Source organism: Podospora pseudopauciseta (assembly GCF_035222475.1).
Source record: "Podospora pseudopauciseta strain CBS 411.78 chromosome 5 map unlocalized CBS411.78m_5.2, whole genome shotgun sequence".
NCBI classification, from domain to species: Eukaryota; Fungi; Ascomycota; class Sordariomycetes; order Sordariales; family Podosporaceae; genus Podospora; species Podospora pseudopauciseta.
Window position 1 is genome coordinate 534284 of NW_026946666.1, and position 25661 is coordinate 559944.

The window sequence follows — 25661 nt, forward strand, 5'->3', positions numbered from 1 at the left end:
GTTGCATGTCGGAACTCGGAAGCTAAATCTTATGTGGGGCATCATTGCCCTGTCTATTCAACCCTCGCACAGCAAAGAACAATTAAAACTCGCAATGTGACCAATCATTACAGGCATGGGCTCGGTAAAATGAGGGTATTTTGTGCATCTATGGAGGCGTCGGGGACATCTTCTGCACTAACACCTCCAATAGCAGTCCATCCGTCGGCTCTGTATGTAGGAATTTCGTCAGTCATCTGCCATATATATCTTCTAGACAGTGTTCAAAGGGGGATTAACTTACCGGCTGAAGATGATTAATACCATCCCACGAGTTCTCATCCCATGCTCCTACCCGACAAAACGGCATTCTGCTTTCGTCCCTGTTCCCGCTCGACCAGTGCTGGTTGCCGGCTGTGAAGTAAAGATCAAACGACATGAACAGCCTCCTTCTCTCGAGGTTCTCGCCCGGTGCCGGCCTGTCCCTCTTGAAGTTCACAGCTCCCTTTTCCTTGCGAATATCAATCCGAAGATCAGTCGGGAATCTCGAGCTTGCCTTGTACCACGTCATCGAGATGCCAAAGTCCGTATTTGCCGATTCGTAGTTCTGTCGTACTTCATTGATATAAGAAGTGACTTCCATAAACATTGCGTTGGCGTTAGAGGTCCAGCTGAACCAGTGGTGCTGGGCGATGTGGATGCGACATGTGGCTGGCTGCGGCGCTGCTGTTGGGGTAGGTTGTGCCGTGGGAGTAGGGACTGCCGTTGTCGGCGCACAGATGGTGACGTCCTCGCAGGTCTCGCGACCACCACTTCCTACGCAGCGCCGCGTCGTCGTCTTGGGACAGTTACCGAGGTCTGGTGCTCCTGTCAATGTCGGCATCGGAGGCCTGGTGACCTTGTGCGCTGGGTCCTCCGGGTCGTGATAGTCGGGGGGTGGCCCGACCGGCGTCGGCGTGCAGTAGTAACCGGTGCATATCTTCCCGCACTGGCCGTCTCGTTTCCCAAGTCCAATGGGCTTGTTGCAAAGGGGTCCGGCAGGTCCGGGCTTGTGTTCGATAGGATCTCCGCTTGGCCCACCACCGCCACTGCCACCACCGCTGTCACCACCACCGCCGGGGGGGCTAAACAGCTTATCTGCGTCTGGTTTTTTGATGTCCTCAATCTCAGGGCAAATCTTGTCCAGCTGCGCATTGCCACCTTGGCCCTTGGCCTCGGTGGTGTCAAGGAGGCAGTGGCCAAGGTTAAACACTTGACCATTCCACGCTGTGCTGACCAAGGTATCGATCTTGCCCACTGGAATCTTTGGTTTTGCAGGGTTTTTGTCGGGTTTTCCCATAGGGAGAGGCCGGGAAAGTATCTTGATGAGGGCCTTGAGGCGTTTCGGATCCTTGAGGTCCTCCTTCCACTTTGACGGCAAAGAGCGGAGATTGGCAGCCATTGCTGCAACCAGGGGTGCCGCTGTTGGAGGGTTGAAAAGTCAGCTATCGTCCACAGACAGCAAATTGTCGTGGGAAACTTACCCATTGAGCTTCCATCGTCCGTCACGATACCCTTTCCAGGAACAGCGATGTAGGTCTTTTCACCTGGAGCATAAGTAACCCATCTACCGGCAGACTTTGCGTCAGTAATCATGGCCTGCATTATCTTGAAAAGGAAGATCATGAGAGCTTACTGTTGGTAAGGGGCGAAGGTTGCTACACGCTGACTTTGCTGCACTGCGCCCACCGAAAGGACGTTGCTGAGGTAGTCGGCGCGAGAGACATCGCCCCAACCGGCTGGGTAAGCATCAATGTTATCACCTCTCTCCTTGTAGGAATTGTGGATAGAGGCGACAACGAGCACGTTATACTGGCCGAGCTTCTTGATAATTTTGTCTGTGGTTGCGATGCACTGTCAGTATATGGTCGTTATTCTGCCACGTCCTTGGCAAACTCGGAGTTGACTCACATAGCATCCTGATCCTGGCCTCGCTGGCACCATCCGTGAACATGCCGCCAGAATAGTTGATGATGGCTCGGCCTTCCTTGTTGTTCGTAGAATCAAGAATGTCATCCATAACTCGTATAAATGTCTCAAGCACGGCTGCTTCCTCGAAAGATCTGGTTTTTGCGCCTGAGTTGCCTGTGTAGGTGAATCCACTTCCTGGGTTGACTGGCAAGACCATGGTGACCTCTCTGCCCGCCCCGAGGAGGTTTCCGAGAATCTTGGATGAGACAGCGGTTCCGTGCTTCCAATCGGAACCGGAGACAGGTTTGGGTGTTTTCGCGTCGCCACCGTACGGCGACGAGTACGGCCACCTGATCAAACGCCCGCCTAACCCTTGGAACTCCTGTTCAAAAAGTCAGATCTATGCTGTTCAATGACACCAAGCCAGGTGAAAGATGGGTAGACTTACTGCATGGCTGGTATCTACGTCCGACTCCATATTGTAGATGTACTGGGTTGGGCCAGTGCCTTTGGGGTACCAATATGTGTTGAACCATCTGTCGGGTTTTCTGGGGTCCTGCGTTCTTGCTGGGGTCCCAGACCTCCTCCATGACTGAAATCCTGTGTAGAAGGGAGGTGCCGAAAGCTGAGAAAGCTCCCAATACTCCGCCGTTTCGTGTTCCTCATAATCGTTCCTCTTACGAAGGACTCCAGAGATAGTTTCATTGAGGTCGCGATGAATATCTGGTATCTCAGTTGAAGAGGTAAGGTTCCCAGGTGACTGATCTCGGGAGAAGTGCCGAGGGACAACTGCTGGGCCGCCACCACCGGACCCAGGGAACTTCCCCTGCCAGATATCGGTAACAGGCCGTGGCCTTTTAGCGTCCGCCAATGCCGTTTTGGCCCTAGCCTCTGCATTCATCTCAGAGAGGTAGTATATGTCGTCAATCTGAAATCACACTTATTAGCTCCTGTCCTTGCGCTCTACTTTGACAAAAGCAAGAAAGATAATCGGAGGTAGCTGGCTGGCTGACTTACACCGTAGGTCCCTTTGGCGCCACTAAGTGTGTCCAAGCTTGCACGGTCAAGCTGGACAACGTGGAAAAAGGCAGTAAACTTCGCCCTATCGGACTTGATCTCTGTGTATGACCATGGCTGCTTCTTTGGGTTATTGTTGACGTCCCCGAGCCAGGTGCGGATGGCCTGGACATTTTCAGGGTTGTCAGGTATGATCAAGGCATCCCCAATTTGGCATGGGCTCTTCTTTTTGGCTCTAGCTTGCAGGAACGGTCGAGATCTCTCCTCGAGGGTACCAGCAGCTCCTTGAACTGGGGTTGGCGTTGCGACAACCTCGCGCTTTGCCACCGGGGTGACAGTGCAACCATCAAAAGTCTGGGTCGACGAATTGTCATCCTCCACCTCGCATCCGTAGATAGTAGCGCATGTCTCCTTCGTCGTAGACGAGGTCGTTCTGGTTGTACCACCTTCCACAACACCGGCGTACGAAGTCGTCATCTTGCAAAGCTCGGCGGTCTGGGTCTTGCAGTTGCTCGGCTTCTCGGGTGTGGGAATCGGGCCTCTGGTCGGTATTGTGATGGCTGGCCATTTTGGTAGACGTCCCTTGACCGTGATACCGGGAAGCTTTGGCCAGTCGATATTCGGGGGACCACTCCTATAGGGCCCGGGGGGCAGAGGAGGGAAAACCCAACCGAAGACCTTGAGTTCTGGCCAGTCGATGCAAATGAAGAAGAACCAAGCCTTGCACGACAGGTACACACCCGCGGGCTCGTCATCGTCATCGTCGGAATCTTGAGGGTCGTCTTCTCTTGGCGGATCCGGCACGGGCGTGGTGATGGGCTGAATGATATTACCTGAGCCTGTAGGAAATGGCTTGATATCAGGAGCCTGGGTCCCCGTGAACAAGGTGCAGCCAATGAGAAGTGTGCTCTCAGGAGGTGCATCCATTGCCTTCGTTCTCGTAGGTGCGCACCCGCCCAAAGTTACTTGACCCTGGCAATTGTCAAGCGTCAAGATGGCGTGGAACTCATCAATCTCCAACACGCCACCCGGCGGGCAGTCCCAGACCATTGGAGGTCCAGATCCTAGAGGAGGTCGATCAATGATTGGATTTTGATCATCAGATGGTAGGTCGCTGTTGTCTGGAATGTCAACTCCAGATGGGTCGTCAGGCAGCGGGCCATCTGTCACTGACGGCCAGGGCGGAAGAGTAATCCATCGCGAAGTTGGCGGTGCACCACCCCCTGGAGGCGTGACGACGACGGGAATAGGGGGGATATCAATACTTGGGTTGGCGTAGAAAGGGGGAATGCCACCGGCACCACCGCCATTTGTTGGATTGGCGACGGTGATATTGACATTGGACATGGGCATCTGATTTGTCGTAATGTTGGGCGCATAGACGGTGATGGTCGTCGTTTCGACGACAAATGATGCACCCTGGCTGCGGCCCACCTCAATGGATGTTGTATAGGGTGGAATCGAGATTACCGTTGGTGCCGGGAGTGAGCTGGGTGGCAAGATAAGACGGCAAGGCGGCGTACAGTAGGCAGTCCTTTCGCGGTACACCTCGGTCCCCAGATAAACGACTTCGACATCGTCCTCGTCTAAACTGGCATCGGGATACCACTCTTGCAGATCGACTGCCCAATCAGTGGTGCCTAGGAAATTGTACGAGTGGTAAAACTCGGTTCTCTTGTCCTTCATCTCGTCGTCCATCCAGGCCACCCATTCTGTGTTGTCATACACCATGATGTTGGAACCTTCTTTGTTGTAGCGCTTGTTGGCCCTGCCTTGAGCAATGATCTGGTTGATCTCGGCGTTTGAGATGTATCCAGCAGTGTCCGTACACCGACCTTTGGCAGCATGGGAGTTGCGGTTGTCGCCCGTGAACAGGCAGGACTCGCCGTCGCACCCAGCCTGGGCCATCTTGAAGGACCGTCCGTAACTGGAGACACCAACCAGGACCTTGTTGGAAGGGGCACCCGCCTTGGTAATCATGGATAGCGCGTCCCTGGTCTCAGTCTCATTGACATGTGACCGCAAGCAATTGCCCGTCGGGCAGCCAGGCGAAGTCCACTTATTACCAGCATCCCACTGGCCGTGAAGATCATAGGTCATAAAGACAATATAGTCGAGAGCTTGGGCCATTTGCTTGACAGGAAAGGAGCGGAGGTACCAGAACGACGCTGGTGCGGCGAACGAGACTGTCTTGGAATCGCCGACCTCGGCCTTGATGCTGGCCAAGAGTCTGTAGTAGTTGAGACCATTTACCGGATCATCAGCTGGAATGTCCGGGATGTCAGGGGCACCTGGATATTCCCAGTCAAGGTCGATGCCGTCAAGGTTGTGCTCGTTGATGAAGGAGATGATGTTGCGCTTGAACAGGTCGCGGTTGGCTGGTTGGGCGGCCTCTCGGAGAATCATGAAGGTCCCTGGCAGAGCACTGAAGTCCCAGCCACCTAGAGATACAACCTTCTTGACGCCCTGAAGCTTCTTGAAACGTTCAAACTGCTTCTTAACTAACGGGTCCGTGATCTCGATCCGGAAATCGCCTCGCGTGACATTGGGAAAGGCAAAGTGAACGTGGGTGTAAGTGCTTGTGTCGATTTGGGTAGCATCCATGTGCAAGCACTTGCGGCCGAAGTTCCAGCCCTCAAAATAGCCAAGCTTGATATGCTTTGCCGGCGCGGGGCCCTTGATGATGTCTCTGCCGCAGTTGCTGATGCATCCGTGCTGGCCAGGAGCTGCAGTACCGGGAGCACCAGTCTCGGACTTGGAAACGACACAGAAATCATCGGTCATACCGCATTGCCCCCAAATGTTGCAGCACACGTTGAGAGGGCACGGGTTCATCGTGCTGATGTTGGTCCCTAAGGGGGGCCGGACGGTGCCGTTCATGGTTGGTCCACAGATTGCGTTCTACCAAGCCGAAGCAGGTCAGTATAGGAAGTGGAAGAAGCAGTTTGACTTGGGTTGACTCACAGGGACAATAGCAGGCATCGGCGCAGCTCCGTCGCTGACGCACATGTTGAAATCGGGATAAAGCAACTTGCAGCCATTCCAACCCCATGTGTTCTTGTTGAAGTTCTCCAGTTGGGTCACACTGAGCATGTTGCTTGCAGCAATCTTGGCGCAGTTGTCGTCCTTCTTGGTCCGATAGACGGCACAATAGCCATCGGCACCCTTCTTGGGCCTAAGGTCGGGAAGGTTGCCCTGGCTGCAGCACACATGCTGACCTTCGGACAGTTTGGAGCAAAGCCCGGACTGAGGATTCGCCTTGGTGAAGTCATCGCCAGTAATTCCCTGTACATCGTATTGTCAGTCTCTCTTTTGTCCACGACGTGCGTAGGTCAAGCGGAAAGTAAGTTTAACTTACGCATTTGTTGGCCAATGAGCCACAGTCGTCGCCCAACACAACCTGGCGCGTCTTACACGTGCCGTCAGAGTTTCCGGGAGGGAGGGTACTGGGGAGGGTGCCGGTGCTGCAGCAGACGCGCTCGCCCAGAACAAGTGAGTTGCAGAGGTTGGCGCGGTTGAAGTTCTGCAGTTGAGTCTGCGAGATGCCACATCTCTGGGCCACAGCCCAGCAACCCTCGCCGGCCTGGACGGTAGTGACCCTGCAATCAGCTCGGGGGCTGAGCCGGGCGAACCTGGCAGAAATATCTCCAGGCGCGGAATGGCGAGAGCTGGCGGTGCTGTTGGAGATGGTGTCGTTCTTGGACAACTCCTCCAAGGGAACAGGAACGCGCAGAGTGACCGGCATCCAGTCCTGGCCCGCACCCACCTGTGAGACACATTTGCCATCAGCCCATGTCTTGACCACCTCCTGGACGAAATCGAGATTCTTGGCGCTGCTGGCAACGATGCCAATGCTGTAATCGGCACCACGATCTTTGGCACCACACAACTGCACCACGGTGGTTCCTGAGACCGACTCGTTCTGAACATGCTCGAGGAATTGCTGAAGGACATCTGATGTGACACCGTGCTGGTGCACTTCAGCGCCGGCAAAAACACCGATGACCGACGTCTGCGAGTAGCCAAAGGCCATGGCGTTGTTGGAGCATGACGGCTTCTGAGAGGCAAGATAGCTCTTGACCTGACGACCAGCTGATAGCAGATGGGTCGGCGAGAACTCGCCGTCTTTGCCGGGCCGGTGAATGGAGATGGAGGCATCCTCCAGCACTTTGTTGGCGGTGGTACAGAGCGATGCCTTGGTCGAGTCTGGCACGAAAGCAACCCTCATGGACGGAGAAGTGTCGTAGTCTGCTGTGCAGGCCCTGATGACGGTGGGCATGTCCTTGACCTCGGCCATCTGGACAACCACATTGAGCAGCATGGTCTCCCTGCATGAGGCCAACTGATCCGCCTCCGGGAACAGGAACCAGGGGCCCTCCCCGGCTTTGCTGCAAGAAATGGGGCATGGCTTGAGGGCCTCAAGAGGCTGCGCCTGTACCGTAGAGAGCCATTTGTCGAGATCCTCGTCTGCTTCGGTGATGTCGACGAAAGAACTTGAGGATATAAAGGACTGGTCTGTGGCCACGAACCCGCCCGTTGCTCTCGCTGCCCCCGCTGCCCCCAAGGCTACGAGGGCGTAGAGATATGCCTTCATGATAAACGACGAGATAACTGCGTGCAGCAGGTTCTCTCAGAGAGGAGATGTGATGGGAAAAAATGTGCCTTGCACCATCCAGGGTTGGATGACGATGCAAGACAGAATGACCTCGGGAGTAAGAGGTGAGTAAACAAAGAATGAGATACCAAATTGACAACAGACAGACTAGCTTGTAGACCATGGGTGAAGCAATATAAAAGGGAAAAGGAGCATGATCTTTTTCAGCCTTGAGGGTACGTACCCAACTGAAAGCTGGCCACCGTCAGTTTACACTAGCACAGGCGATATAGACACCCCGGAATTTGTGTTCTTGAACATGATTGGTATATCGCAGCAACGGTTCCTAGTTAGACATGTACCTGTGTATCCATATGCGAGAATTTGAACGAGGAATTGGCCTCCGCACAAACATACCTTAGTTGGAATACTACAGTTCTTTTGCGCACATTTCCACCTTGCTCGTCGCATGATCAAAATGCAAGGGGTGACCCTGAGTGCCGTTGTGAAAAACCATCATCATGGTTGATCTATCGACATGAGCTAAGTAGGCACGCTAGTGTCAAAGTGTGGTTAGGTAGGCTGCAAGGTACCAGACAAGGTGATAGAATGCAACCGGTACATCGCGCCCTCAAATTTACAGTTGGCTCTTCAAGTTGGGGATTTGTTAAGTAGCTAGGCTGTGACTGTTGGATGTTAGTGGTGGCATAATGCAACGTCGGACGGGCTAGAAACACAAAGCTGGGGATAATGCCTTACCTAGCGTGGGTTTCTCAGGTACTAAAGGGAACCGAAAGAGCACAAGTCCATGAGGTGGATCTAGTTGAAATCCATATTTTATCGGATGGTAGGTATGCCAATCTCTTTGAGTGGCTTTCTCTGTAACCCCATCGGCGTGGAGCTCGGTCCACACCACATGAAGGTGTCGCATCCGCGGCAGATGCACCTTCGTTCACGGGTTTGGGTCGTTTGGATCAAGTGCAGCTCAAATCTTTGAAAATCAACTGTCAAGTCCCGGGTCTGGTGGCAGTCTGGATCTTGATCCATTGGCGACGCAAACGTTGCGGATGGTGGACTAGTATCACACATGTAATCGGATTAGATGATCAACAAGAAAAGTCATGAAGGACTTGCATATAGTCTGGACCCTGCATATTCACATCTGATGTCTTGATTCTGAAGACACCTTCCTGATTGGTCTCTAGGTGGAGTGGACGAGGCTCAGTTTTCAACTATCACTTTTTCTTCATCTTGTTGGTCGAAGCCTGCTGCTGTGCCCCTGCCAAGCCATCCCATTCAATATTTCCATACGACTTACGGATAGACAAGGTATATGATAAACAAGAAGATATGCGCTGCGCCACCTCAACACGTCGGTTTGTCGGCAGACTCGGTAGCCGTGCCGAATCAACCCAATTCTTTTTTGGCCTACACTACGACACTAGCCTCGTCAGGCGTTGTGTCAGCATGCCACTGGGAATTTTACCACATAATGAAAATATCTTCTTAGCTGGAAGCATTTTCCCGGCGATCACACTGTTGACGGGAAGCTGAGGAAGTTCAGTACCCACAGTGTCCTCGTCCCGTCCACTGGGCATTGTCAACAGGGATCTAATCCGCCTTGAGACCAACCAACCGGGAAGGAAACGGTTCACAGAACAGTAGATAGGTCTGTCAAAGATTTCGTTCGGATCCGGCCGCTATGGTCGCATTGTCTCAAGTGATACACTGTTCTGTGCCTAATGTAACTTCAATCCCATGTCGCGACTATACAGTTACTATGTTGGTTCGTTATGTATGGCTATGCATGGCTCTTGTTCCAATCGTCCTATTAAGATTGGGTATGGAGTCATGTATATCCACTTGTAGCTGCATTGAGGGCCTAGCCTCGGCGGACTATGAATGGCTTCAAGGCTCAGTCCTTGGAACAATGAGACTCTGCATTGACATCCGGCCAGAAGAGAGCTTGTCCAGTCCTGCTGGTTTATATAATGAGCTGAAATCCTTCGGTATCTCGGACCTGAAGACTTGTCCACCAGGCTCTCTCTTCAATCCGAGTCCACCAGCCAACCGGGTCATCATCTCTACTCAGTCACCATGCTGTCTTCTGCATACGCTCTGGTTCTGGCCGCCGGCCTTGTCACGGCTGGGATTACTGGCAGACATGCACCTTTGTTGGAAGCACGCGATGGCCCATTGCCATCGCTGCCCTACGACCCCAAGACGTCGAGTTACTGCACCTGGTGGGCTGATGTCAGGTCGGCTACCACCTGCGACGCTATTGTCAGCGAGAACTTTATTTCCCTGGCTCAGTTTAAACAATGGGTAAGTCTTCTGAAGCAGCACTTTGGGCTGAGTTAGTCCCTTACTTGTTCGGAGACCTTTGCTGACTTGTGTGCTAGAATCCTTCCCTCTCTGCTACTTGCTCGGTAGAGGTCGGGAAGTCGTACTGTGTTGAGGCTTACGGCGAACCTGCGCCGGGTATCACTTCGACCAAAGCGGCAACCACCACCACTCCGTCCTTATCTACCGTTGTTCCTCCAGTGACCACTACGACACCCGGAAACGGCATCACCACACCCACTCCCACCCAGGCCAGCATCGTCAACAACTGTGACGCCTTCCACTTTGTCACGGCCGGTCAAACATGCGAGACGATTGCCTCTCTATACCGTATCTCCCAGGATCAGTTCAAGGCATGGAATCCCAATGTTGGCGCGTCATGCACCGGACTCTGGGCCAATGCCTATGCTTGCGTGTCTATCATCGGCCATGAACCGTCGCCCACCACACCCGGGAATGGCATCGCCACCCCCACGCCTACTCAAGCCTCCATCGTGAACAACTGTGACGAGTTCTACTTCGTCGCAGTTGGTGACACCTGTGAGATTATTGCGGCAAAACATGGTATCACCCAGGCTCAGTTCCTCAGCTGGAATCCGAGCGTGGGCTCAACCTGCACTGGACTCTGGGCCAATGCCTACGCCTGCGTCTCCATCATCGGCCACACCCCGACTAAGCCGAGCACCACCACCAGCGTCGGCAACGGTATTGCCACCCCGACGCCTATTCAGCCGAATATGGTGAAAAACTGTGACTCGTTCTACAATGTCAAGTCTGGAGACACGTGCGCCACCATTGCCGCCTCCAAAGGCGTCACTGTGGCGCAACTGACCACTTGGAACCCCTACGTCAAGTCCGACTGCAGTCTCCTGTGGCTCGACTACTACGTTTGCATTTCCATTGTCGGACACACGCCCACGCCTGTCAACCCAGGCAATGGCATCCAGACACCCACCCCTTACCAGAGCGGTATGACCACCTCGTGCAAGACTTTCCACTTCGTCCAGCCTGGTCAGACCTGCCAGACCATCACTCAACGCTACGGCATTACCCAGGCCAACTTTGTCAAATGGAACCCGGCAGTCAAAAACGACTGCACTGGCATGTGGGCAAATGCCTATGTTTGCGTTGCTGTCCTCTGAATAAGGGGAGCAGTCAATAAATGTTAGGATTGTAGCTATGTATATCCACGGTTAAGAAAGCATCAGTGGCATGTAGATGATCGGATGGATGAACAGAACCTTGATCCCATATGATGCTGTGCTTTGGTTGCGCGTGATTCTGTGTTTCGCATGTACCGTGAATAGATCTCTTATGGAATGCCCTGTGAACCTGAAAATGAACATGTTCAAGTGATGTCGAGTTTGAAGTGGCACTTACAGCCGTGGTTCGCTCTCAAAAAGGGAGCGATGTGACGGCGGACGGCGACGCTTGATTAACCTGCCTAACTGAAGGTGGCTTGGCGCAGACGCTTGGGCCACCGCGTCGTTTTACTGGCAAGGCATATCCGTATATAGTGGACGGCTTGCCCTTTCTCCAACACTGTTAGCACGAACTCCACCACCAACCAACCATCCCTGGAACCACAATCCCAGATACCGCGCTCTCGATTTGTGGTAGGACTCTACAGTCCACAGTTTACCTTTTTTCAACGGACTCTCCAAAATAAAGGGAGCCCTTTCTGTGTCCACAAGCAACGCTCACAACCTACCATGTCCGAAATGGCCAGCCCAGTGTCGTTAACCACCCTCTCAACCGAACTCCGCCACAAAGTCCTAGCCTCTGTGATTTGGACATCAACAGCAACGCCGCTCTATAATCACCTCGACCTATTCTTCCAAGATCCTCGGGTCCGGCTCCGCGATGACTGGGACATTTGGGTACCAACCACACCACCTCAACCACCCGCTCTGTCACTCCTCTTGACATGCCGGATCCTGCGCTATGACGTCCAGTATCTATTGAATTCATCCACTGCCCAATCCCACCCCTATGAGATTGACGTCGTCTTCATTGCCAAATGCGGACTTTTCCCAACCTGGGTGTGTTGTCCACTCCCAAGCCAGATCAACCTCGACACTCTCCAGGCGTCATTCCGCATAATGGACGTGGAGGATATCGACGACGAGGTACCAGCTGGAAGGCAGGGGGAGTTCTTAAGCCGTTACCGCGGTGTATCGTCTGACTTCGATGCAGACAACTACCCAAATCCTCCTCCCGGCTCATGGAACTTCTATCGCCTGTTAGCGTCCTTCCTGGCCTTGGGGCCTCGGGGCCTGACCTCTCCTGCTTATCAAAGAGAAAATCGCGGCTGTCTTTCAAGAAGCAGATACTCACTCCAACATCTCATCATTAGCGTAACATCTAAGGAGGAAACTGAAATGGATGACGAAAGACGGGAGCGAGCAAGTGGACCAAGGCGGTTCTTACTTGACCACAATTCCGACCTGCCTTACGGAGGCTCGAGAGAAGATGAAGTTTTTCCAGGGCCGCCTGACAATTCTCCATACACATGGACAGGCCCCACCGAGTTGGAGACCGTTAGAGGGATGTATGGCCACGCGGGCCGTCTCACCCTCGGACACGCCGACCGCTATGGCTTGTACCTTGCCAACACCCTCTGGGCCCTGCTTGACTTCAAGTGGCTCTCACGAGGCTTCGGTCTTATGGTGTACGAAAGCATCCTTGACGACATTACCTTTTACGTCGACGGGAAGCCAAGACCTCACTTTGGCATGGACGACTTGCTTTCCCTGGAACCCCTAAAGCACCGCAGCTTGACACCGGAGGCCGCAGCCGCCCTTCAAGTCTGGAAGGAGTGGGTAATGAAGTGGAGGAGTAAGCTACGGGAGCGTAGTATGTTGGATGAACCACGCCCGAGTTTTGGTTTTGTGAGATACTTGCCGGCATCGATGGCAGATCCTAATGAGTGCCCAGATTCAGACTCGGATTCTATGTCCGGCTCAGACGTATAGTTTACATCTCTCGTAGTAATGAAATGAACGGCCAAAAGGGCTGGTATTTAATCGTTTAAAGCCTATCGCGATTTTTAAATACCTTCTACTATATTTCCGCTCGCTTTTCAGGTGTCCTAAGGCCTATCCACTATCTTCAAGTCGTATTAACTATCTTTGATGCTTGTTGACTATCTTTAAAGGCCTACTGAGTATGTTTTAGGGCCCTTGCTTCGCTTGTTGTCACACGTCAACCGCTCGCAGCCTGGAGCACAGCCAACAACACAGTTAACTGAAAGCTCTGAGCCAGTCGTTGGGAAGTAAAATAAGTAATAGGCTATAGGCGTTAGTAGTAGAGGTATTGGCTTATGTATAAGTAGAGGGATGTGCTGGACTTGGTAGATACTTAAGGTTATTATAAGCATGGACTATAGTGAGAGAGATAAATACATGAGCAGAAGAGCAGAGCAGTGGGATGAAAAGATCCCTCATGAAGGATCTTGAGGCCACTGTAGATTATTAAAATGAATTGAAACTATGTTGTTCCAAGCCCTGAACACCAGCCCTTGTCACACCGGTATTCTGCCGTACGCTCGTGTGCGCGGGGTCGCCATGTCGTCAGTATGATGAATGTGCCGGGCACCTGAACCTGTCTGCATCTTACCGTTGGCTTCCAAATGCCAAGTCGCCCGAGGCCAAGGTGGACAACGAGGGTAGCGAGCGTGACGACGCGGAGCCGGCCGATGCTGGGCTGCCCCTGCAGACGCCTTACAGCTAAGACCGGATCGACTTCCAGCGCGTTGTTGGTGGACATTGCTATACCAATCTCAAAGCGGACCACCGCCCTACCTCTCCTCAGATTTTAGATGACAAGAGGAGAGCAGAATGGGATGTGTCCTGCCGTACCACCGCAAGGGGTGGAGGGCCGGGCACGCACACCCACACTGCCAGACGAGAGCACTGGCGAGCTCGAGCCGGGCGGATGCCGAGCCACGCCTTCAACCCCAAAGTCCATGCGGCGCCGCCTCTGGTCGTGGGGTTAGTCCGCAATCTGGCAGCTGCCGCCTCTCTCAGCATCGTGATCACCATGACGATAGCGATCAGGCGAGTGACCCAGTGCAACGTTATCCTCTCGTTCCGGACGACAAAGGAGAGCAGGATGAGGATGGTTCTGTTATGCAGCTACAAGCACAGGAGGATCGGGCAAATATACTGAGGTTGTCAGAGGATGAGAGCAACAACGACCGTGAGATGGCTCATACCGAGCTGGCTATGCAGCCGTCCGCCAGTAAGGAGCGGGTCAACCTTTAGCAAAACATCGGTCATCGTCGACGTCGACGACGTTGCGATACCGACGGCGAGGAGGACTGCTACCCTATTGTGGGGAGTGACGCCAAGCAGGGCAATGATGAGGATATCATCCGGCCGCCATGAGGGAAGCGCCGCAAGGTAAACACTTTAGCCCCTATAACCCGCAGAAAAGCGCTCAAGCGGCAGATATGTCTGCGTCGCACCGACTTCCCATCGCTACAGGCTCAAACACCACCAACCCAAGGCTTAATGCGCCGCCAAAGTCAGCGCAGCATTTCTAAGCCGCGATCTTCAGGGGGTCCGCTTCGGAAGAGAAGACAGTCGATGCCGCTTTCGCAAGCTTTGAGAAATGGCCACTGGAAGCGGTTCTCAAGCGGTCCTCAAGCACGTTTGGGTGGACGGGGTAGCGACTTTTCAGGTGGAGTTGTACGAATCACGGACGAAATGACCGCGTACCAGAAGGCCCGCGGCGCAAGTCACCAGCAGAGAGGACTTCCTCGATAGGGCGCGCTCTGCCTTCAGGAGTTGTCTCCATAGCCGAAGAGATTCGAGGAGACGAGTATTTTCAGGTCGAGGAGATTCTGGACTCACGACGACGAGGAAGGCGGATGGAGTACCTGGTCAAGTGGGAAGGGTATAGGCACGAGCACGATAGTTGGGAACCTGCTGCGCATTCCGAGAAATGTCCCGAGATGCTGCGGCAGTTCCGCCAGAGGGCGGGATTGTCCATGGCCCCTTCCATGTAAACTTCGGGTGGAATTTGAGTATCTCATACCTCAATTTGTTGGAATAGGGTAGATATTCATCTATCTGTACTTCATACCAAATCTGCACTTGTTTCTCCCAGCTGGGTATAACTATCTTGCGTTGCTGCAACTGCGTCATACCTGGAAGATGGATATTCCGTTGCTTGTCGTGGCCGATGACCGACGACGGCCAGTTTTAGAGAAGTGGCAAGTGGTATCGATCAGAACCACGTTGGTGGCGTAAAGTAAATGGTATAAAGCAAATATGGCTCCCAGGCCCTCCACTTAAGCAGAGATGTTAAAATATATAACATTCCAACGATTACAGAAATCCATCACCCCGTAAAAGCAAACCGAAAGAACGCCATGTGGCCAGAGGCATGTCCTAAGATGAGTGTTTGACCATGAACCGCCACACATGTTGCCCGATAGTCGGCGGGAAGCCAAAGACGCTCTTCCCATTTTTTGTGACCCAATCGTCGCCGACGAAGAGAAAACTGCTGGCGAGTTTTTGGTCTCCAGAGCTGCTTGAAGCGTCGGAGTTTACGGTTATGCTTAGCAGCCCTCGGTCTGTCTCGAGACATTGACCATTCCTGGAGAACGCCACTACCGAGACCGAGTGGCTATGCCCCTCGAGCGTCTGCCGGTGCGCACCCCAGCGGTCTCTAATGCCAATGATCATTTCGATAAAGGACAGCCATTTCTTCCAATACCGATTTCTGATATCGCTTAAAGTCGGACTTGAACACGAGCGCGGAGCCATATATCTGTAACGGGGCCCGCTCTATGATCGATCTGTGACTGAATACAAACTTCTCTGCGTCTTTCAACAGCTCAATCAGGCGAGGGTTAATGCCCGGTTGCGACTGATAGGATTTAGTAACCTAACAATAATACGGCACTATCAACATACTTGAGCGGCATGCAGAATCTTTCTTATCGAGAGCAGCCCACTAGAAAGTTGTCCTATGAGAGCCAAGCTCTCAAGCCAGCGGATCTGGATCAGGAGGCGTCATATTCTCCGGTTTGAAGCCGAGGTCGAGGTCGTACATGTTGCGTCTTAGCATTGAGGACATCGCATTAGTCGAGCGTCTGACAATCTCGTTCTGCCCTTGAGCGGGCCCAAGCCGACAAGGCTGCGGAAGCTGAATTGTGAGCGCCACAGCTGAGTTGGCAGCGGCTGATACAAGCAGATGTAAACGAAAGCATAGAACTTTATTTATCTACCTATTTCTTTTCTCAACTTTTCTCGCTCTCACCACGGGCCTATCTCACCTCTGCCGACTCGAATACTATGTTGCATCCACTGCATCTGCTCGGCAACTTGAGGCGCCATGGGAAGAAATCAAGTCCGCGGTACACTCCCAGATATTTAGGATGGGTGGCCTTTATAATGTCAACCAAATGCGCTCAGGCCCGTAGTTTAACACCGTGGACCGTCTTTACATGGTTCTTGAAATGGTTCAAGTGCTTGAACTCCAGTGCTTTCCCCCTCGACTGAGGGTAGTTGCACGACATCTGCTTCTGTGGGGCACCAAAGGGCCCAGGTTTTCCCAGACCCACACCGGTTTGCTCTTGGGGATGGATTTTCTTACTGTTTTCCTTTTTAACCAACAACCAACTACTGAAATACTAATTTTTACCATTTTTCCCTGGCCAATTTGGCCTCATTTTCGCAGCCAGTGACTTTCCTAGGTCACCAGCCCAACAGCTTCATGCCGCCTAGCTGTTGCCCGTGCTTCCTATCGAAATGGTCGTACATCACCGCCGGTCGCCTGTACTTGAACGTCATTTCCCCGTGAGACAAGGTTTCATCTCCGATGCAGCGTGGGCATTGCTTCCTGTCCAGGAGGGGCGGAAAGGGGTCCGGCCCGAGAGACTCCTCTACCGCAATATTCGCCTGCGCCCTCCGCCGGATACGACTCCGCTTTACGGTCTCCCGTTTGTCGCACAGGACGACCATTAGTTCGGCCGCCTAGATACGGAGCTTAAGCAGCTCTTTAGAGCTTAAGTTATTTAACTAATTATAAAAAATTTAGGTAAACTAGGTACGCTCAAGTATATATAGGTTGATAGCCGGCTTAACGTTAATTTGTTTTTTACGTATCGGTATTAATATCCAAAGTCGGGCAGTTATAAAATAGTTTTCCCGGTAAGTTTACTAAATAATTCTTTTTCGTTATACCTCTTTAACCGCGATTAATTTATTTAATTCTCGAGTCGGGTCTTTCTTTTTAGAATCTTCAGTCCGGTATTAGTCCCCCATAAACTATACTTTTTCCGCCTTTAATATAATAACTTATGAATTGGATAGTATAAACTTTTAAACTTAATTAAAGACTATATTTTTATTTACGTAGGAATTATATATAATATTTGTATTTAAAAGTTTTTATACGTAGTCTGTCTTCGGTTAATCTATTTAAAAATACGTTTCAAAGTAAAATTTAACTTTCTTATTAATATATATACTCTTAAAAGTAATTTACTTTAAGTTGTAATATATTATTTAATCGCAGATACTATGAAAGGTACCATTTATTTATTATTAAAATAAAATCCGAATATTTTTCTCTTAGATGTCTTGTCACAGTTAAACCAACAGCAGGCTACGCCACATGTGGGGCGTGGGGCGCCCAGCCGATCATTAAGGAGGTAAGGGGACGGCCAATCAGGCATGGACAAAAGTGCTATGGTGCCAAGGCTCACGAGCAGTCTGCAGGATGCAAAGTGCTAGGGGTGATCAGAGGTATAGCACTCCTAGCACATTGCAGGATGCAATGTGCTAGGAGTGATCGAGGCCGTAGCAGGGCGAGCACCTTAGGGTTCCAAGGTCTATATATACGGAGGAACTGGCTGGCGTAGATAGACAGTTCCGCAGTATGCAATACAAGTTACAATCGTTGGTATCAGACTATTGTGATTGAGACAAGCCATTGTTGTACACTGTTTAGCTGTACCGAACCAGGATTGTTCAGAAGTGCCTTCAACCAGTATCCCTTTCAGAGGTTCTGGATAGGGGTTCGTCACATGTCTCCCTAAATTTAATTGCTAGGTAGCTTTTATCTCGGATGCCGTAGCTCGTCCGCTTTTAGCTATAGCGATTGCTGCTAGAGTGGTTTTTACCGACAACTATTATTTTAAAGGAGCGAAATCCCTTAAAAGCTAATAGCTACAAAAACGAAATCGATATATACCTATATTTTCGATCCCTCTAGGGCACCTATATCCCGCGTTTATTTAGTAAAGTAACCGTTAGTGACTTCTAGGCGTAAATATATTAAATTAGTAAGCGACTTACTCTTACTATCCTCCTGGAAAACGTCGAAGGAGTATCGTTATATAGTTTTCTAATTAAAGAGCTAGGGAATCCTTACCTTCTTAAGAAACTCGAGGATATACATAGCCTACTTACGGAAAAAGGGGTTATTTATAGGGATCCAAAACTTTATAACTTTCTATATATTAATAAAAAGATCGTTACTATCGACTTTAAATTATTTTACCCTCTTCCTAGTAATATAATAAATAAATATAAAGTAGAGGATTTAAAAAGCGATATTAAGGAACGGGAAAAGCAGGTACAGGAGGTAAAATTAGGACGTCTCGTCCCGGGCCCTATTATTGTAAATAGTTTACGGGTACGAAAGAGGATAGATTTGCCGCCTTCGGGCACAATGACCTATAACGAGCAGAGGGGTAACGAGGGGTTATCTACTCTAGTAGCTCGGCTTAAGGTGTGTGTTCTTAGCACGGTGTTACAGTTAAACCAACAGCGGGCCACGCCATATGTGGGACGCGGGGCGCCTAGCCAATCATTAAGGAAGTTAGGGGACGGCCAATCAGGCATAGATAGAAGTGCTACGGTGCTAAAGCTTACGAGCAGTCTGCAAGATACAAAGTGCTAGGGGTAATCAGAGGTATAGCACGACGAGTATATTGCAGGATATAATATGCTAGGAGTAATCGAGGCTGTAGTAGGGCGAGCACCTTAGAGTTCTAAGGTCTATATATACGGAGGAACTAGCTAGCGTAGATAGATAGTTCCGCAATATATAATTTAAGTTATATTTACGGTATTTAGTATTTATATCGAGATATTTTATTATATACTATTTAGCTATACCGAACTAGGATTATTTAGAAGTACCTTTAACCGATATCCCTTTTAGAGGTTCTAAATAGGGGTTCGTTATACGTTATATACTTACTTTAATTTTATTATAAATAAGTTAAAAGCGTTTTTTTACTATTATAGCCGGACCTAAAAACGTTTAGATAGGAAGCGTCTTGCCTAGCCTAGGCGCCAAGGGACCTTCCGCTAGACTTATGCCCTTTACCGTAGAGTAAGTTATTAAGCGTCTTAAAGAGCTCGAGGACAAGGCTTAATAGACCCGGGAATAGATTTTTATTATCTCGGCTACATCTAAGTCGACTATTAAGCTTCCGGTATTAAAGTACTATAAAGGAGAAAAGGCAAAGCTTAAAAGGTTCTTAATCTAGCTTAAAACCTATTTTCGTTAATACTTAAAATAGTTTATTAACGAAGAGTCGAAAGTAATCTTCGCGGCCATTAGGCTTAAAGATAGGGCTCTTATATAGTTCGAGCTTATCCTCGACGACTATTACGAGTAGGAGCCGGAGGATTAAAAGAAAATTACCGTAGAATACTTTAAGAGCTATCGTGCCTTTAAGGCTAAGTTTAAAGAGGTATTTAAAGAGTACGATAAGGTAAGGTACGCGTAGAGTAGACTTTTAAGTTTACGCTAGACGTACTCGGCAGCCGACTATACGGCTCAATTTAAAATCGATAACCTACGTAACGCTATTAACGATAAAGGGTTAATATAGCTTTTTTACTATAGCTTTAAAGATAAAGTAAAGGATAAGTTATATAAGGAAATAAGGCCCGATACTATCGATAAATATATCGTTATAGCTATACGGATCGACGATCGGTAGTTCGAATATCGTATAGAAAAGAAAGGAGGTAACGGTAAGAGTAACTACGGTAATAGCTATAGGGGACACTTTAATAATAACCGCTCTAATAATAGACGTAAGCGGAGATACCCTAGCACTAACTACTCCGGCACTATATATTCGGGACCGATAGACGTCGATACTATATAGTAGTAAAGGCCGTAAGGCCGAGGCTAAGGTAAAGATAACCTTAAATATTTTAATTACGGTAAGGTAGGATATTTTAAAAAGGACTATAGAGTATCTAAACGGCTCGGATAGAAAAAGAAAATCGTATTAATTACTATATCGAAAGGACTAAAGGTTATGGAAATAGTAACTATCGGGTATTAATAAGGCGGAGCGGTAAGTTCCGAAAAAGACTTTAACTAGTACGCCGGATAGGAAAATATAGAGTTTTAGAAAGTAAAGGAAATATTAAAAAGGTTAAAGGCGGAGTACGAGGAAGGAAATCTCTAAATATAGGCCTTACGGGATTAAATAATATAGATTATTACGGAAGTTACTACGGAGGTTACTAAGGACGAGGGTCTCGCGTAAGGACCTACTAGGTAAACGATACTAAAGAAATAGTATAGTAAGTATAGAATTACTATTTTATAAAATATATTATAGCCTATAAAGTTCTTATATAAAAGCTAAGAAAAGTATTAAAAAGGTAGGAAGGTCGCTAATATTAAGATCGCGAAGTTATTAGGAAATATATTAATACTTATATAGTATATACCTTATAAGGGAGATACGGTATAGCTTTATCCTAAGTATCCGGAGTATCGGAAAGTACTTTAGTTCCAATATATTATATATAAATATATAAAGTATTATTAAAGTAAATCGCTATATAGCTATTAGCCGGTACGTAAAGTAAGTAAAGAGGGTAAGCTATAGTTAGTTAAAAAGATTATAATCCGGTAGGAAAAAGCCTAATAGGAGGACCTAAATAACTATATTTTATAAAAGGTTTAAAACTTAATTAAATTAAAGGATAGCTTTTAAATAATATAGATTATACTAAGGTATACGAGGTATTACGTTAAATATATAAACGGTTAGAATATAAACGATAATATACGTTTATAAAAGGAAATAATATTAGGATAGTATTAAAGCCTAAACTACGCTATATATTTATAAAAGAAGGTTAAGTAATATTATTAAGCTAAAATACTTAAAACTAAATAGAAAAACCGTTATCGAGTATAAATACGAGTAAATATTAAAAACGGAAGATAAGAGGAAGCTAGGCGGGTATAATTAAAAGACTTCGTATTATTAGTTAACCCGGAATAGAAGGACGCTTTTAAACGATATAACTATTTAGAAAACGACTCGCGGCCCTTCGCGGAAGCCGTTAACCTTTAATAGACTACGAACGGTATTTTCGAAAGTATTAGCGTAAGGCGAAGGTATAAAATAATAATCCGGCGCTCGTTAGTAAAGTCGCTACCGTATAGGGAGGAAGTAAGAAAGATAAACGCCTTTAGGTTACTATACAATAAAAGGATTTTTAAATAGTAGTATTAGTAAACGGTAATATAGAAACGAACCTAATTTCGCTATAGTTCGTATATTAGGCCTATATACTATAGAAAAAAAAGAAGGAATAGATCGTTATATAAAGACTATTTCCTATATAAAAGGTCTATAAGGAGATATTACCTTTAAATATTATAGTCGAAGGAAAAATAATATTAGTTATATTCGATATTATAGATATAGGACCCTCGAAGGATATAATCCTAGGGCAATTATAATATAAAGACTATAACCTAGATATCGATTAGAGGGATAATAGTTACCTATAATTAAAAGAGCTTTAAAAGTATTTAATTAACGATAGAAGATTAGGAGCACGTACGGAGTAAAGTGCAGAATAAGCATCCTCTACGGTACTACCGCAAGGAGTATAAAAAGTAATAGTATATTTTATCGATATAGGCGGTAAGATTAAAGAAGTAAGGTTAACGACGTTAGTAAAGATATCGGAGGTTAATAAATACGCCTATTATAATAATATAAAGAAAGGTAAGAAAAAGATAATACCGGTAGAATATTAAGGATATTTAGCCTTTACGGCTAAGTATTTAGAGGGGCTTCTAGAATAAGGACCGTAGGACTATAAAATTAAGTTAAAAGAAGGAATTAAGCTACGGCTATTTAAGGTCTATTATATTAACGATAAATAAAGTAAGGAGCTACGGAAATACTTAAACGAAAATCTAAAAAGAAAATATATTAGGGAATCTATATCGCTAGTAAAATATTTTATATTTTTCGTGCCGAAGAAGGACGGTAGCTTACGACTATATATAGATTACCGCTAGTTAAATAACGAGACGGTAAAAAATAATTATTCGCTACCGTTAATATTTAGGTTATAGAGTTAATTAATAGGGGCACGATATTTTATACGCTTAAATATACCTGTCGGGTACGCCTATATACGAATTAAAGAAAGAGATAAATAGAAAATAGCGTTTCGTATACCCTATAGTTATTTCGAGTATTTCGTAATACTATTTAGGCTAACTAATACGCCCGCGACGTTCTAATCTTTCGTTAACTATATAATACGGAAGTACTTCGACAAGACAGTAATATACTATCTCGACGACGTTCTTATTTATTTACGTACTTTAGAGGAATATAAGTAGTATATACGAGAGATACTCGACGCGCTATACGGAGCCGGACTTTTAATTAATAAAGAAAAGAGCGAGTTTTACGTATAGAAGATAGTATACCTAGGATATCTAATATCGCTAGGTAAGGTACGTATAGAACTAAGGAAAATCGTAGTAGTTAAAGATTAGTTTATACCGCAATTATAGATATACGTTAAGAAATTCTTAAGGTTTATAAACTTTTATCGGATATTTATTTAGGGCTATATAAGTATCGCGAGGCTACTTAATTACTTAACTAAAAAGGACGTAGAGTTCCGGTAGGGGCAGGAAAAGGAGCAGGCTTTCCGGGAGCTAAAAAAGGCTATTTTAAAAGACCTAGTACTTAAATTACTAAACTTTAGTCGACTATTTAAAGTCGAGGCAGATATATTAAACTATACGATTAGTAGATAATTAGGGTAGCGAGACGATAATAGTAAGCTATACCCGGTAGCTTTTTTTTTAAAGAAGTTTAAGGAAATACGTTAAAACTACTTAATCTACGATAAAAAGTTACTCGTTATTATTAAAGCGTTTAAGGAGTAGAGGTTATACTTTAGCGGTATTAAGTATAAAGTATAGGTTTATACGGATTATAAGAATCTACGGTACTTTACTATTATAAAGGTCCTTAATGTACGGTAAATACGATAATTAAAGTTCTTCTCGGAATTTAATTTCTAAATTAATTATAAAAAGGGTTCGGAAAACGCTAAGGTAAACGTATTTAGCCGGCGAGCCGACTACTATAAAGATATACTTAAGGAATTACTATTATTATTTAAGGAAGCGCCGGATAGCACTTTTAAGTATTTACTATAGCCGTAAATAGAGTATTACGTAGTATATTATAAGAAAGTTATTTTTAATAAGTATTAAAGGAAGTTAAGTAATAATATTATAGAGTAATACTAGTAGGAAAAGCTAGAGCTATAAGGTATTTAAAAAGATAATTAGGGAAGACTATAATATAGGAATCGAACGTATATAAAGCTAAATAATAAGATAGTACTAGTAATAGAAATTTATATATCGAAGCTCGGAGGATATATAGGTATCGCTAAGACTATAAAAAAGATTAAGTAGTACTTTAATTGGCTAGGGATTAAAGACGACGTTAAGGAAGTTATTTAATTATACTATATATACGAAAGAACGAGAGTTATAAGGTATAAGCTCTATAGATTTTTAGAGCCACTACTAATAGTAAAACGGCTATAAAGTTTAATTATAATAGACTTTATTACTAAATTATTAAAGTCTAAAAATACGGTAATTAGTATTAAGTACGATAGTATATTAACGGTAATCGATAGGTTTATTAAATAAGTATATTTCCTACCTTATAAAGAAACTTAGTCGGTAAAATAATTAACGGATATAGTACTATAGTATATTATAGTAATATATATATAGTTAAAGGAATTTATTATAGACCGCGATATTAAGTTTATATCGAAGTTTTAAAGAGTATTAATAACGAGGCTAAAAGTAATAAATAAAGCGTTTTCGGTTTATTACCTTTAGACGGACGGTTAGACGGAACGGCTTAATTAAATTATAAAATAATACCTACGGAATTATATTAATTTCGAGTAAAACGATTAAGTTAAACTATTATTTATAGTATAACTAATATATAATATATTATTAACCGAAACGATTAAAGCTATACCGTTTTTCGCGAATTTCGGCTATAAGGTAAACCTACGGTAAGGACTTACGGTTAAGGTACCTAGGGCTAAGGTTAAAGTAAATAAAATATATATATTTTACAGTAAGTTTAAGTAAAAACTAAAGTTTATAAGGGAAAAGATATAGAAATACTATAATACTAAAAGGCTCGAGGGACTTTGCTTTAAAAGGGGAAATATAATATTCCTTTCTATACGTAATTTATATATTAAAAAACCTAGTAAGAAGCTAGATTATAAAAGAGTAAGACTATTTAAAGTTAAAAGGAAAATATCGGAGACGGTATTTAAATTAAAGCTATTTAGTATAATACGTTTATAGTTATATACCTTTTACATTTTACTTTTAGAACCCGCACTATACGTAAAAAAGGCTAATATATAGGTAGTAGCGGAGGACGAAAAAAAGAAGTACGATATAAAAAAGATATTAAATTTACGGTTTAATAAAAGCTAATTAAAGTATTTAGTTAGCTAGTTAGGATATCCGGCTATAAATAACTCGTGGGAACTATAAGTATACTTTAACTACCTAAATAAGTAAAAAGAATTCCATTAATAATATCCGGACCGATTAAAACCTAAATAAGTAAAAAAGATTCGGCCCCGGCCTATAGTTAGATACTATAAAACGGAGCTAAAACCTTAATAGAAATCGAACTTGCGCCTTCGACGTAATAGTCGATATATTATATACTATACTACGAAGTTAAAAGGTATAAAGGGGACTAAATATAAATAGTATTACGCGCTTTAGGTACCTTAAAAAGTGGAAGGCGCACTACTGGCGGTATCTAATGCAGTTAGGAAGGAAGGACCGGTAGTATTAAGATTTAGGGGAAGGTCCGGAGGCCAGTTAAGGCCTAGAAAAGGATTTAAAAAAGAGAAGTCGGAAGGAGGAGCGGTAGTAAAAGAAGGAGTAGCGGAGGTATCCGCTACCGGCGAGCTATACGGGGTAGCAAGCCGCGTAAAAGCCTCTCCCTCTTCCTCCTTAAGGAGCCGAAATTCGCGATAAAAAGTAATAAGGGCTCGAACCTCGAGGGCGCGCGATTATACCTCGAGACGAAGAAGCTTACTTAAAGTAGCTTACTTTTCGGTATTTAAGCGTTCTTTTTCCCTAATTAAAGGGCGGACTACGGAGCCGGTTAGAAAGGGAAAGAAAGGGCCGAGAAAAGGACTTACGATCCACGCTATAAATATTATAATAGGAGCGGCTAGAGTTAATATACGGAAAGTACCGATTATATCGAGGAGAAGCTATATACTAAAGGTTATTTTTCTTATAATAAATATATTTAGGTATTACGAAACTAAATTTCGTAAGGAACTATACTTAATTACGGCGACGGTCGGTACTCGTATAAGTCGATTTCCTTATACGATTAAATATAATAACTAAAATAAGGGAAGAGGGACGTACTATA

The 25661-nt window shown here is 46.3% G+C and overlaps 3 protein-coding genes across 3 annotated transcripts; 2 read left to right on the forward strand and 1 right to left on the reverse strand.

Annotated features, from left to right (window-relative positions):
• Positions 1 to 177: 177 nt before the first annotated feature.
• Positions 178 to 7540, reverse strand: QC763_0080630 (uncharacterized protein; the record flags this gene model as incomplete). The annotated part of the gene is made up of 9 exons (XM_062906099.1): positions 178 to 210; positions 284 to 1440; positions 1503 to 1585; positions 1655 to 1856; positions 1930 to 2311; positions 2378 to 2857; positions 2947 to 5847; positions 5911 to 6231; positions 6305 to 7540. 9 exons carry the CDS (start codon positions 7538 to 7540, stop codon positions 178 to 180), a joined length of 6795 nt encoding a protein of 2264 aa, XP_062763897.1.
• A 2097-nt stretch (positions 7541 to 9637) lies between these two features.
• On the forward strand, positions 9638 to 11025 carry QC763_0080640 (uncharacterized protein; the record flags this gene model as incomplete). The annotated part of the gene is made up of 2 exons (XM_062906100.1): positions 9638 to 9865; positions 9943 to 11025. The coding sequence occupies 2 exons, from the start codon at positions 9638 to 9640 to the stop codon at positions 11023 to 11025; spliced, it is 1311 nt and encodes a 436-aa protein (XP_062763898.1).
• Positions 11026 to 11595: 570 nt separating this feature from the next.
• Positions 11596 to 12858, forward strand: QC763_501550 (uncharacterized protein; the record flags this gene model as incomplete). Its single annotated transcript, XM_062912752.1, has 1 exon — positions 11596 to 12858. One exon carries the CDS (start codon positions 11596 to 11598, stop codon positions 12856 to 12858), a length of 1263 nt encoding a protein of 420 aa, XP_062763899.1.
• Between the last annotated feature and the right edge of the window lie 12803 nt (positions 12859 to 25661).